This window comes from Lynx rufus, unplaced genomic scaffold (genome assembly GCF_022079265.1).
Source record: "Lynx rufus isolate CCGP_SWC_20201006 ecotype Redwood Valley unplaced genomic scaffold, mLynRuf1.p SCAF_7, whole genome shotgun sequence".
NCBI classification, from domain to species: domain Eukaryota; kingdom Metazoa; phylum Chordata; class Mammalia; order Carnivora; family Felidae; genus Lynx; species Lynx rufus.
This window is the reverse complement of record NW_025814889.1, coordinates 37,124,036-37,136,171: the sequence shown is the minus strand read 5'-3', so window position 1 is coordinate 37,136,171 and position 12,136 is coordinate 37,124,036. Positions and strand designations below refer to the sequence as shown.

At 52.0% G+C, this 12,136-nt stretch overlaps 1 protein-coding gene across 1 annotated transcript in view; it reads left to right on the top strand.

Annotated features, from left to right (window-relative positions):
* B4GALNT3 (beta-1,4-N-acetyl-galactosaminyltransferase 3) overlaps positions 1 to 12,136 on the top strand; it is a 140,298-nt gene that overhangs the window by 88,131 nt on the left and 40,031 nt on the right. Inside the window, exons 10-19 of the mRNA XM_047067250.1 lie at positions 582 to 725; positions 1,537 to 1,646; positions 2,592 to 2,692; positions 2,982 to 3,043; positions 3,714 to 4,509; positions 6,426 to 6,745; positions 7,407 to 7,560; positions 7,820 to 7,892; positions 8,305 to 8,458; positions 9,061 to 9,187. Of these exons, the coding sequence (XP_046923206.1) occupies positions 582 to 725; positions 1,537 to 1,646; positions 2,592 to 2,692; positions 2,982 to 3,043; positions 3,714 to 4,509; positions 6,426 to 6,745; positions 7,407 to 7,560; positions 7,820 to 7,892; positions 8,305 to 8,458; positions 9,061 to 9,187 (2,041 nt within the window). The remainder of the gene's footprint in view (positions 1 to 581; positions 726 to 1,536; positions 1,647 to 2,591; positions 2,693 to 2,981; positions 3,044 to 3,713; positions 4,510 to 6,425; positions 6,746 to 7,406; positions 7,561 to 7,819; positions 7,893 to 8,304; positions 8,459 to 9,060; positions 9,188 to 12,136) is intronic.

Genomic DNA, 12,136 nt, shown 5'->3' with positions numbered 1-12,136 from the left:
GGGGCGGGGGTGGGGGGGGCGCCCTGCCCGTGGGGGGCATGGCTGACCTGTCTGCGGCAGGGACGACATAGCCTACGTTCAAATTCAGCTTTGCCACTTAATCAGTTGTGTGATCTCTGGCAAATGCTTTAGATTCTCTTTCCCAAAGTTCTTTGTCTATAAAATAGGAATAATTAAGAAGTACATAAGTCTTATGGTGCTTATAAAGATTGAATGGTTTGATATTTATAAGATGCTTAGAACGGTGCCTGTTTTGTTATTTAGTAAATGCTATAGATGCATTTGTTAAATAAATGAGGCATACTTATAGTGACAAATTTCCAGCAGAAAGCTGTCTTTTTCCCAAATACACTGTGGTATGTGCTAGCCATGGGGCTGGTGGGGTGGCTCTAAGGGAGATCAGTAGCTGAACCCACAACTTGTGAGGGAGCAGGGCTAACAAGGGAGAGGGATCGCGCACACCCCATACTATCCCTGGGGGATACAGAAGCCTGCACTCAGCCCCTCAGAGGGGCAGGGGCCTGGCTTTGGTTTGCCCCAGGACTCACAGCTGCTTTCTGTTCTTTTCTCCCTGGGCCCAGACGAGACAGTCCTAAGGATGGATGACGTGGGCCACATCCCTCAGACAGCAGCCAGCCATGTAGGGTCCCCAGACTCTCTTCCTAGAGATGAGCAGCCCCTTGCAGACATGCTGCGACCGGACCCTCGGGACACCCTCTATCGAGGTAAGGCCTCAGCCGCATTCTTGTCATCCAGTCTGGGGACAGTACTCTGCCAGGTTTAGTGGGAGGCAACTTGGGAGACTTGTCACTTCTAGCACAGTATCCCAAAAGTCAAAGAGTCATTTTTTCCCCTTATGTAGTGTAAAATATAACATGGGTACAGAGAAGCACAAAAAATATATATGTACAATTTTATAATTATACAAATCATTATAGAACCGACATTGTGTAACTACCTCCCAGGACAGGAAATAGAACCAGAGCCCAGAAATCCCCTGTGCATGCCTCCACAATTCCATACGTCATAGTTTCTTAGGGGATCACAGCTCTTTGAATCCAGTGAGAGAAATCTGTTCCCACCGAGGTGCTGGAGTTGTCAACTCTTGGGAGAATTTACATTTTTAAAGATGACCAAGTCCCATAACAACTGGGAGGAAATTCAGTTATTGGCACTACACTAGGGTGAGACTTTGTGGCCTCTTGGATGTTTCTAAACCTTTAGTGAGGTTAGCCCAGTATAGAAGTCCCAGTACTGTGCTGTACCTTGAACCAGGGACCGTGTCTGAATCCTTGGCCTCCAAGGTGCTCCTTGAATGCACCCACCCCAGAAAGTGGTGCCAGCCTTGGTTTGGCAACCTCAGCTGATGGACGTGGTCTCTGCCCACTGCTGCCACGAGCAAATACAAAAAGGTGTTTTCTCAGAGCAGAGAGAGGCCTTCGGCCCTCCTCCTCAACCGAGTGCCTTCCTGGCTCTAAGCCAGCCCATTCCAGGCTCCCGTCCCCACCCTCACCCCTCTTCCCTTACTGTCCTCAGTGCCTCTGATTCCCAAGGCTCATCTCCGCCATGTCCTGCCTGATTGTCCCTACAAACCCAGCTACCTGGTGGATGGGCTCCCCCTGCAGCGCTACCAGGGACTCCGCTTTGTAAGTCTTGGGGCTGGCCAGTGGGGGCAGGATCCAGAGGGCTTGCTGCCTGTGGCTGAGATGGAGGGGTGCCGGGGCTGACTCTTCCTCCTCCCTATGCCACATAGCAGCAGACGGGATGTCCTCACAGGTCCCTGGGCTGGGAGCGCTTGCGTTCCCGGTTGCCTCTCTCACCCACAGGACCACCCTGTAAGGCTCTGCCTTGGGAAGCCCCCACACCAACTCGGCAACAGTGATGATGACATGAGGTGGGGTGGCCCGATGCCTCCTATATTCTCTGCTCCTTGGGCCATACAGTCCTGCCCGGGTCTGACCTACTGGGCTATGAGCCAGCAGTAGTTAATAAACTCATAGACAAGGCACTGGGGGAAAGTGAACTGGATGGGAGGTTAGCTCTAGAGAGCCTGTAGCCCTAGTAGAAACTGTAGAGGCAGAATGCACACTACTTATCCAGATCTAGAGATGGTTAGAAGTCCTCCCCAAGGTCAGAGAATGAATGGGGTTGAACTGAGATGTTTGTGGGTGACATTGCCTTAAGCTATTTAAGAGGGCCGAAAGCAATGGAATGAATGACAAAAGGGGACTGTGGGACGTTGCAGGTAAAGGTTAGAGGTTGTAGGAGAGGATAAGATGGCAGAAGGAGGAGAGGATGGTCCTGGCTGTAGCTGGTGAGAAGGAGCTGAGATAGGAGATGAGGTATGTATGCACCAGGAAGCTTGAATTGGGGCTTATGCTTGGTCCAGAGAGCCCAGGAGAGGAGGCCTAAAGAGTGGAATGGAATCCCGGTCTGCATAACAAATTCAGAGCTCAGAGCAGCCCGTCTTCCCCTCGCCAGTCCCTAGGAGCCCTAGGTGGTCCTGGCCAGGGGCAGGCTTAACCCTGGTTAGCTGATTTCTTACCAGGATCCTGGGCTCTTATTCCTGCTGCTTCTTTCTCTGCCTCCAGGTTCATCTGTCCTTCGTTTACCCCAATGACTACACCCGCTTGAGCCACATGGAGACCCACAATAAATGCTTCTACCAGGAAAACTCATACTACCAGGACAGGTGAGTGACACTGAATGGAGTAAGGAAATGACCTTATGGATGGATTCTGCAAAAGCCAGTAGAGCTTCATGGACCAGAGGGGACACAAATGTTCTTCCAGGCCAAGGAGACTTGGCCCTTCCTGGGCGCACCACACACTCACACACACACACACACTCTCTTGCCCAGCCTCCTTCCTGCACCCTAGTCCCTGGCATGACTCCATATTGCTGCGGGGGCTTCAGGCAGAGCCTCACTCACGAGCCTGCAGGGCACCGGGGGCCAGTCTACCTCTGCCTTCCTCCTACAGGTTCAGCTTTCAGGAGTACATCAAGATGGACCAGCCTGAGAAGCAGAAGCCGGAGCAGCCAGGTACAGAGTGACAGCTGAGGCTTCCAGGTCAGGTCGGGAGGGGTGACCATGGTCTGTTTCTAGGGGAAGTTCAGACCATGCCAGCCCTGCCCCTGAGGAGCTTAAAATCCAAACCACACAGCCCCTCCTCCAACCCAAAGGAGTAGAGAGTGGTACTCCTACCTTCTCCATACCGGTAGAAAAGGACACTGTTTTTAACAGCATGCTGCAGTCAGCTGGAGGAGATTTAGAGCCCTGGAGGAGATTCCTTGGACTGCTTGAGGGCATCGCTGTCCCTGGCACCTCACTGGAGAAGTCTGCTATAGAGAAGCACTGTCTCTCTGTGGCCCTCCTTCCTGAGGGATTAGGGCACGTCCAGGGCCATTTGTTGGGTCCTACAAGTGTCAGGCACCTGCTAGGCACTTTGTGTATTTTATGTCACTCCATCTTCATAACAACCCTATGGAAGATGGGCTATTATTCCCTTTACACGAAGGAAGAAATGAGTTAGTTGAGGTTAGTAACTCACCCCAGGTCACACAATAAATAAGTGAGTGAATAGCAGAGCCCAGATGCCGTCCCCATCTGAAACTCCTTGGTGTGTTATACAGATGATCAATAGCTATCTTGTATATCTCGTTTGGGAAAGGTTAGCAACTCCAATGTGAGGAACGGTTGTTATTAACGACAGGTTCCAAGGAAGGCCTTCTAGAAGAATCCCAATATGGAGAAGCAGTGGAGGAGACCCTTGACTCCAATGACCAGAATGCCAGGATGCCAGAGGGAAAACCAGTGCCCACCTTTACCCCTGGGCAGGATGTCACTGACTACCGCCTCCGAAGCCTGCGGAAACTCCTGGCTCAGCCCTGGGAGGGTCCACTGACACCCTTTTCCAAGAGGAACTCCACAGCTCCCTTCCCTGTGAGGACCAGTGATGTCCCAGTCCAGCCCCCAGAGAAGCAGGGGAGAAGACCCAGCCCTGGGCCCAGCCAAGATCCCCCTCCCTCTGAGAAGTGGCCTCCGGGGCATCTGGCAGGGAACCTGCCTCAAGTCAAGGGGCCCAGGCCCACTGGTGACAGCCCCAGGAAGACGCTAGGGCAATCCCAGTGGCTGAATCAAGTTGATACATACATTGCAGAGCAGAGAAGGGGGGACAGGATGGAGCTTCCAGCCCCCAGGAGGGGTTGGCCCGGGGAGGGAGAGGTGGTGGTAGCTGCAGGCCAGGAAGGACAGGCAGAGGGAGAAGAAGAGGGGGAGGAAGAGGAAGAGGAAGAGGATGTGAGTGAGGTGTTCGAATACATGCCCATGTTTGACCCCGTGGTAAGCTGGGACCAGACCTTCAGTGCTCGGAACCTGGACTTCCAAGCCCTGCGGACTGACTGGATCGATCTGAACTGTAACACATCTGGCAACTTGCTGCTTCCAGAGCAGGAGGCTCTCGAGGTCACACGCGTCTTCCTGAAGAAGCTCAACCAGAGGAGCCGGGGGTAAGGTAAAGGGCTCTTCTGGGACCGGGGCTGGGGCTCGCGCAGCCAGCTGGCCTGGGGGCAGGGACCTGGGGGCTGTAGCACGGTCCCCTGCGGCAGGCTCCATGGAAGATCAAGCACCTGGGACCCCCCGCCCCTGAGAATGAGGTGTACCCATCAGGTCTTTGTCCCACCATCAGGTAAAACTGAGGCTAAAAGAGACAAGACCCCAGGTATGGGCTACAAGGGCTAGGGCAGCAAGCATGGCCTTACTTCTTTGTTTGTTCATTCGTTCATTTCACCAATCAGCATTCTTTTAATTGAGATAGAATTCACGTACTATTTAATGTACCGTTTTACAGTGTAGTTTTAGAGTGTACAATTTGGTGGTTTTTAGGTATGTTCATAATACTATGCAACCATCACCACTATGATTCCTATCATTTTCATCCCTTGTAAAAGACACTCTGTACCTGTTAGCATGACTTCTGTTTCTCCCTCCTCTCAGTCCCTGGCAACCACTACTCGACTCTCTTCTGCTACAGATTTACCTATAATAGTCATTTCATGTAAATGGAACTGTGTAATATGTGGCCTTTTGTTTCTGGTTTCTTGCACTTAGCTTATTCATATTGTAGAATGTATCGAGTACTTCATTCTTTTGTACAGCTGCATAATATTCCGCTGCGTAACTATGCCATGGATTGTGTGTCCATTTGTCAGTTGATTGACATTTGGGTTGCTTCCACTGTGGGACTATTATGAATACATTGGTGGGCAAGTTTTTGTGTCAGCATGTTTTCAGTTCTCTTGGGGATATACCTAGGAGTAGAACTGCTGACTTTTACAGTAACTCTGTTTAACATTTTGAGAAACTGCCAATCTCTTTTCCAAATCAGCTGCACCATTTTTCATTCCCATCAGTGGTTTCAATTTCTCTACATCTTTGTCAACGCTTGTTATCTTCCTTTCTTTAAAATAGCCATTGAGGTGGGGGGCGCCTGGGTAGCTCAGTCGGTTGAGTCACCGACTCTTGATCTTGGCTCATGTGTTGGTCTCACGGTTTGTGGGATTGAGCCACGCATTAGGCTTTGCCATTCTCTCTCTCTCTCTCTCCCTCTCTCTCTGTCCCTCCCCTGCTTGTGTGCTCTGTCTCTCTCAAAATAAATAAATAGGGGCGACTGTGTGGCTCAGTCGGTTAAGTATCCAACTTTGGCCCAGGTCATAATCTCACACCTTGTGAGTTTGAGCCCCGCCTCAGGCTCTATGCTGACAGCTCAGAGCCTGTAGCCTGATTTGGATTCTGTGTCTCCGTCTCTCTCTGCCCCTCCCCTGCTCACTCTCTGTCTCTCTCACTCTCTTTCAAAACTAAACATTTTAATTAAGAAATTAATTCATTAACAATCCTAAAGTGTGTGAAATGGTATCGCTTTATGGTTTGGATTTGCATTTCCCTAGTGACTAATGATATTGAGCCAACCAATCAAAATTTATCTGATAATCCATGTGTCTTATGTACTCTGAGCAGAGTATTTTATTAATGAGGGTCAGTTTCTGAAGGACACACATTCACCTTACATACTTAGGATCTTAGAGCTATAACAGACTTTAGAGATCATCCAAGGTCAATTAGGTACATTTTTAAAGACGGAGGCAGTGAACACTAGAGATTAAGCATCTGGTGTAAGTTTGTTCTTTCTTTCTCTCTGTCCCTCTCTTTCTTTCTTTTCTTATTTCTTAAGTTCTACACCCAACCTGGGCCTTGAACTCATGACCCTGAGATCAAGTTGCATGCTCTACTGGCACCCCCTGGTATAAGCATCTTAGCCAAAGGCATCGCCAGGACAAAAACCAGGGTCTCCTGACCTCCTTACACACCATGTTACCCCCACAGTAGGGGAAGGAATTACTCAAGCTGCCTGCCCTTTCTGCCACAGGAAGTACCAGCTGCAGCGAATTGTGAACGTGGAGAAGCGCCAGGACCAGCTACGTGGAGGTCGCTACCTCCTGGAGCTTGAGCTGCTGGAACAAGGCCAGCGCCCAGTGCGGCTCTCCGAGTATGTGTCTACACGAGGCTGGCAGGGCATCGATCCAGCTGGTGGGGAAGAGGTCGAGGCCCGGAACCTGCAGGGCCTGGTTTGGGGCTCACACAACCGCCGGAGACATGTCTTGAATGTCCGGGCCCCAGAGCCCAAGCTGTGTTGGCCCCAGGGCTTCTCCTGGAATCACCGAGCCGTGGTCCACTTCGTTGTGCCTGGTGAGCCTCAAGCTGAGCCCGGCCATTATCAGCAGAGTGGGGATCCTAAAAGTAACCGTGAGCCACCCAGGTCTCTGCTCACTGATTTGATCTCATAAGAACCTGTGGGAGAGGCCACCTTACAGTTGAGGACCCAAGATCACGTGACTGAGTGTTGGTGTTGGAAAAGATGCTGACTCTCGGGCCAGTTGCTCTCCTATTATAACAGGTTTCGGGGTTGGGTGCAGTCATGGCCAGATTGTTGTACTGGGGTTTGCAACTACTCTGGGGAATAAGACATAGAGGGGGTTACCTGGTTTTTATAGTGGAAAAGGGGAGCACGTAACAGACATGTGTAACTGTGGGCTAGGGTGATAATAGGATGGGCAGATAACAGTGAGACAGCATGATCGGGTGACTAGGAGAGCTGAGGACAAGCCCCGTCCAAGGCTTTCCCATGGGGCCCTGCCTGGAGGCTCTGTAGGCAGCAGGGTATAGAGCCCCCTTTCACCGGTGAGCTCTCCCTCCGCCTTCCGCCTCCCTGCAGCATTGCTGGTGGTTTCCATAGTTGTATTACCCCTAAGCGGAGGTCTGATAGGGTCCTGACTCATGTAGGAGCCTGGCAGTGGGGATGCCTTTCTTTGCATTATCACTTCTTTCTCTCTGTTGCCCACCATGGCAGTAAAGAACCAGGCACGCTGGGTACAGCAATTCATTGGAGACATGGAAAAGCTGTTCCAGGTCACCGGTGACCCACACTTCAATATCATCATCACGGACTATAGCAGTGAGGACATGGACGTCGAGATGGCCCTAAAGAGGTCCAAGCTGCGGAGGTGAGGAGGTTCCCTGGCCAGCACACGGCCTTAGCCACCTGCTTTCTGAAGTCTCAGGACTGCTGGGTCCTAGGCAGAGCCCAAAGTCCCACCTGGCTTTCCTGAGTCCCAGTCTCTGGCTTTCTCCAGAGGACTCACCTGCCCATAATCCCATCCCAGGAGCACGCATCATCCCTCCTCCATGCCTGCTGGCTTCCTCCAGGGACCATCGCTGCTGAGCCCTGATACTCTGCCCTTCCCTCCTCTCTTCTCCCTGCAGCTACCAGTACATGAAGCTAAGTGGAAACTTTGAGCGTTCAGCTGGGCTTCAGGCTGGCATAGACCTGGTGAAGGTAATAACCTGGGAGGGGCTCTGGAGACGTGGTTACAGATTGGTTAAGAGGAGGAGACATTTGGGATATGTGCGGTGGTCAGCTCCTCACAGCGGGAGGGAATGAGGACACGGACGTTCCACTCTGCTATGGGGCAGGGCCAGTGCCAGGGTGGGACTGAACAAATGACACTGGAGCATTTGTCCTGAGTCCTTGCAGTTCATACATTGTGGAGGGAAGGCATCAGAACTCATTCTCTGACTCTGAGAACTGCACTCTGGTGCCCAGGACTATGGAAATCTGCCCAACAGTTTGTATTATGGAAGTTTGTCCATTATTCAAATGGGAAGGACCTAAGGATCATTCTAGGGAGTGGCCTGACCTCTGAGCCCTGGTCCGCAGGGTCTACTCACCCTCCCCAATTTGTCCCCAGGACCCACACAGCATCATCTTCCTATGTGACCTCCACATCCACTTCCCAGCTGGAATCATCGATACCATCCGGAAGCACTGTGTAGAGGGCAAGATGGCCTTTGCCCCCATGGTGATGAGGCTGCACTGCGGGGCCACCCCCCAGTGGCCTGAGGGTGAGCTCTGCCCTGGGCTGGGGAGGGTAGGAAAGTCCTCTCTGGCCTTGGTTCTTCATCCCAGAGCTGGAAACAACCACGTCTGCCATGACAGCATCCCCACCCCCTGCCTGCTGCTTCTGCCCATTGGATGGTCCACCAGAGAGGTGCCTGAGGGCTGTGCTCATGGCCACAGCAGCGGCAATGATGAACATTTCCTCCCCATCTTCCTTTCTCCCTTCACCAGACGTTTACTGTGTGCCAGACTCTATGCCCTGTGCAGATGAAAAAAAATGGAAAGACAGGCTCCCTGCCTCTGGAGAGGGAAACAAATAAGGAAGGTGCACTGGGCTGTGCCTCCAGTGACTGCTGCTGTCAGATCCTGTTGTAGAGCCCATGGTCCTTCCCTTTTAGGACCGCTGCTTCCATTGGCCCCTGAACGTTAGCGTCGGGGGGCTTCCCCCCAGAACAGGCAAGGGACTTGTTCAAACGAGACAGCTTTCAGCCTCAGGCACCCCATCCTCTGTCTTTCAGAGAAGGCTCTGGGAATGCAGCCCAGAAGCCTTCATTGCTTCCTCCTGGCCCCTGGCTCATCTCACCGGGGGATTCTCGTCTGTCCACAGGCTACTGGGAGGTGAATGGGTTTGGACTGCTCGGCATCTACAAGTCAGACCTGGACAGAATTGGGGGCATGAACACCAAGGAGTTCCGAGATCGCTGGGGTGGGGAAGACTGGGAGCTGCTGGACAGGTGACTGGGAAAGGAGGGCATCTGAGGGACCTGCTGGGATCCCATCCCATCAGGTGCTCTGGGGAGGGAACAGGGCTAGACGGATGGTGTCCCGGCCCCCTGGGCTGCAGACTCCTGATATGCAGGTAAAGAGCACTGTACTCAAAGGAAGCCCCACCACTTACTGGGGGTCACATTACCTGCCTGGCCGAGACTCAGTTCTGTATGTATTAGAAGGGGGATGATACCGCCTCTGCCTGTGTCACAGGGTTGGCATGGAAATTAAAGCACATGGTATGCTGTCAGGGTAAAGCACAGCAAGGTGCTGTGGGAGAATATGGCTGCATTGTCCCGAATTGGAGCTCTCTTCCCCTCTGCCATTGCCTGGCTGGGAAGGCTGAGTCTGTGGGAATCGATAAGAGAGACAGGTGAAGGGGCAGGAAAGACTTGGGGGCTGACAAAAGAGGCAGTGTGGATCATTAAAGGGCAGCAAGATATCCAGGAGGTCCTGGTCCCTGGAAGCCCTGGGAGAAGGGAGTTTCAGGGAGGAGGAAAGAGTGGAAAGAAGGAGAAAGAAGAACCCCAGACAAGCTGCAGCCTTGGCAAGCAGGTGAGAAGAGGGTGCTGAAGCAGGAGCAGGCAGGCCGGGACCCCAAGTTGCAGGGGATCGTGGAGCGTGCTGGTGGTGAGGGAGTGGAGGCTGTATCAGTATGAGATTCCTCTGTCAAGAAATTTGCTTTAAAAAGAAAGAAAGAAAGAAAGAAAGAAAGAAAGAAAGAAAGAAAGAAAAATTTGTTGCCAAGAGAGGCTACTAGCCCAGTAGCTTAGTAGAGCATGCGGCTCTCGATCTCAGGGTTGTGAGTTCAGTCCCCATGTTGGGGGTAGAGATTATTTAATAAGTAAAAGTTTAAAAAGGAAAGAAAGAAATTTGTTGCCAAGGGAAGGGGAGGGAAAGAGGATGATACCTTGAGGTTTGGGCTGAAGGGGCAGGGGGCAGAGGAGGGAAAGGGCAGACAGCAAAGAAAGAAGGGACCAGTGTCTAGAGGATGTCACAGACAAAGTCAGGAGCCCTGGAAGGGTGGGGACACTTCTAAGAGACAGCCAGCCATCACTGGAGGCCTGTATTTGGCAGGTGATTTACATCAGTCCCTTGTTTGTTTGTCCCCAAACTTCTGTGAGGGGGTGTGGTTATCTCCATTTTCCAAACAAGAAAACAGCTTGAGGAGAAGTTAGTACCTGTCCTAAATCCCACAGCTAGGGAGTGTCTGAGGCTTAAAACTGGGTCTGTGTATGTTTTTTTTCCCTCGAGGGAGAAAAGAAAAGGGAGATATGCTGTATATACAGAAGTTGCAAAGGAGATAGTTTGAGGGAGCTCATATTAGATAACCCAGCTCTCACAAAACTAGGCCAAAGCAGATCCCAAAGTGGATGGAAGCCTAGTCTAGCGGTTACCTCCACCCTTGATCTCCCTGCCGGGCTGGGCAGATGCAGACTTCAGTACAGCCTTGCTGGAAGGACAGTCTCTCTGTGAGAGGGACCCCATGGGCTAAGCATATAGAAAAGCAATGGGGGAATCTGCTCCCTCTGCCTCCATCACATACATAATGTGTCCCCTGTAGGCTGAGCTCCTGGTGGTGGGCACGGGGTGTGTGCCAGGAGCTGTACTGAGCCCTTCTTCCCATCAGCTCTAGCCTTTACCACCAGCCTCCAATATGTGTGTGTGTGTGTGTGTGTGTGTGTGTGTGTGTATATGTATTGTATTTATCAGAAAATAACTTGCACAATATGAAATTGTGTTGTTCAAGAGTTGAGTGTATATTCTCCTCTTTTTTTTTTCTCTAATGTTTATTAATTTATTTTTGAGAGAGAGAAAGAGCGCAAGCAGGGGAGGGGCAGAGAGAAAGAGAGAGAGAGAGGGAGACAGAATCCAAAGCAGGCTCCAGGCTCTGAGTTGTCAGCTCAGAGCCCAACGTGGGGCTCGAACTCACAAACCATGAGATCATGACCTGAGCCGAGGTCGGAAGCTAACGGATTGAGCCACCTAGGTGCCTCATCATCCTCCTCTTTCTAGAGATTGGCAAACTGGGACTCTGGAAGGTGACGGGTTCACGGGCTTTCCATAGTAAGGAGCTGGAATTCAAACCCAGGCTGTCTGGCTCCAAAGCCCATGCTGTGTGCATGCCCTGTGGGGAGTAAACAGAGGGAGACAGAGACAGGGTCTGACATAGATGTATAGATGCGGGAGGGCGGGATCTTCAGGGGCCTGGGCCTCTCCCCAGCTGCCTCTTGCGCTTCTGTTGCTCACCCTGCCCCTCCCCTACTCAGGATCCTCCAAGCAGGCCTGGAAGTGGAACGTCTCTCCCTCAGGAATTTCTTCCATCACTTCCATTCCAAGCGAGGCATGTGGAACCGCCGCCAGATGAAGATGCCGTGATCCCGAAGGGTGGCCCACTGGACTGACTGCTTCCTGCTCCTTGACTTGTGCTCGCTCCCCAATGCCCCTACTCACTGTTGAGAAGGAGAGGGAAGGGGAGCAGAAGCCATGGCCGGGCCCCAAGAGGCCTCAGAGCTAACACCCTCATTCCCCTGAGAGCTGTCGCCTCACACAGACAGCTGCTGAGGCCCGTCTCTCTACCCTTGGGGCCTCTGAAGGGAGGACCTTGAGAGAGGGACCAGGAGGGGCCGTGCACTCAGTTGACAGAGATGGACCGGCTCCCAGGGAAGGCAGCACAGTTAAGGAAGGAAAGACCTGTTGGAGCAATGCCAACCTATCTGTGAGGTGCATTCCAGCATCCACCCACGCTCCTCCCAGGGAGTAGTGACCGTGCCCTGGAAACTCTTCTCTTGGACATACTTCATTGGGGTTTTTATTTTTCTAACAGAAAACCAAAACTAACTGTCCAGACCCAGCACTGACTGTGAGAGAGGGATGGAGTCGTGCATTTAGGGTACATTCCCCACTTGCATACC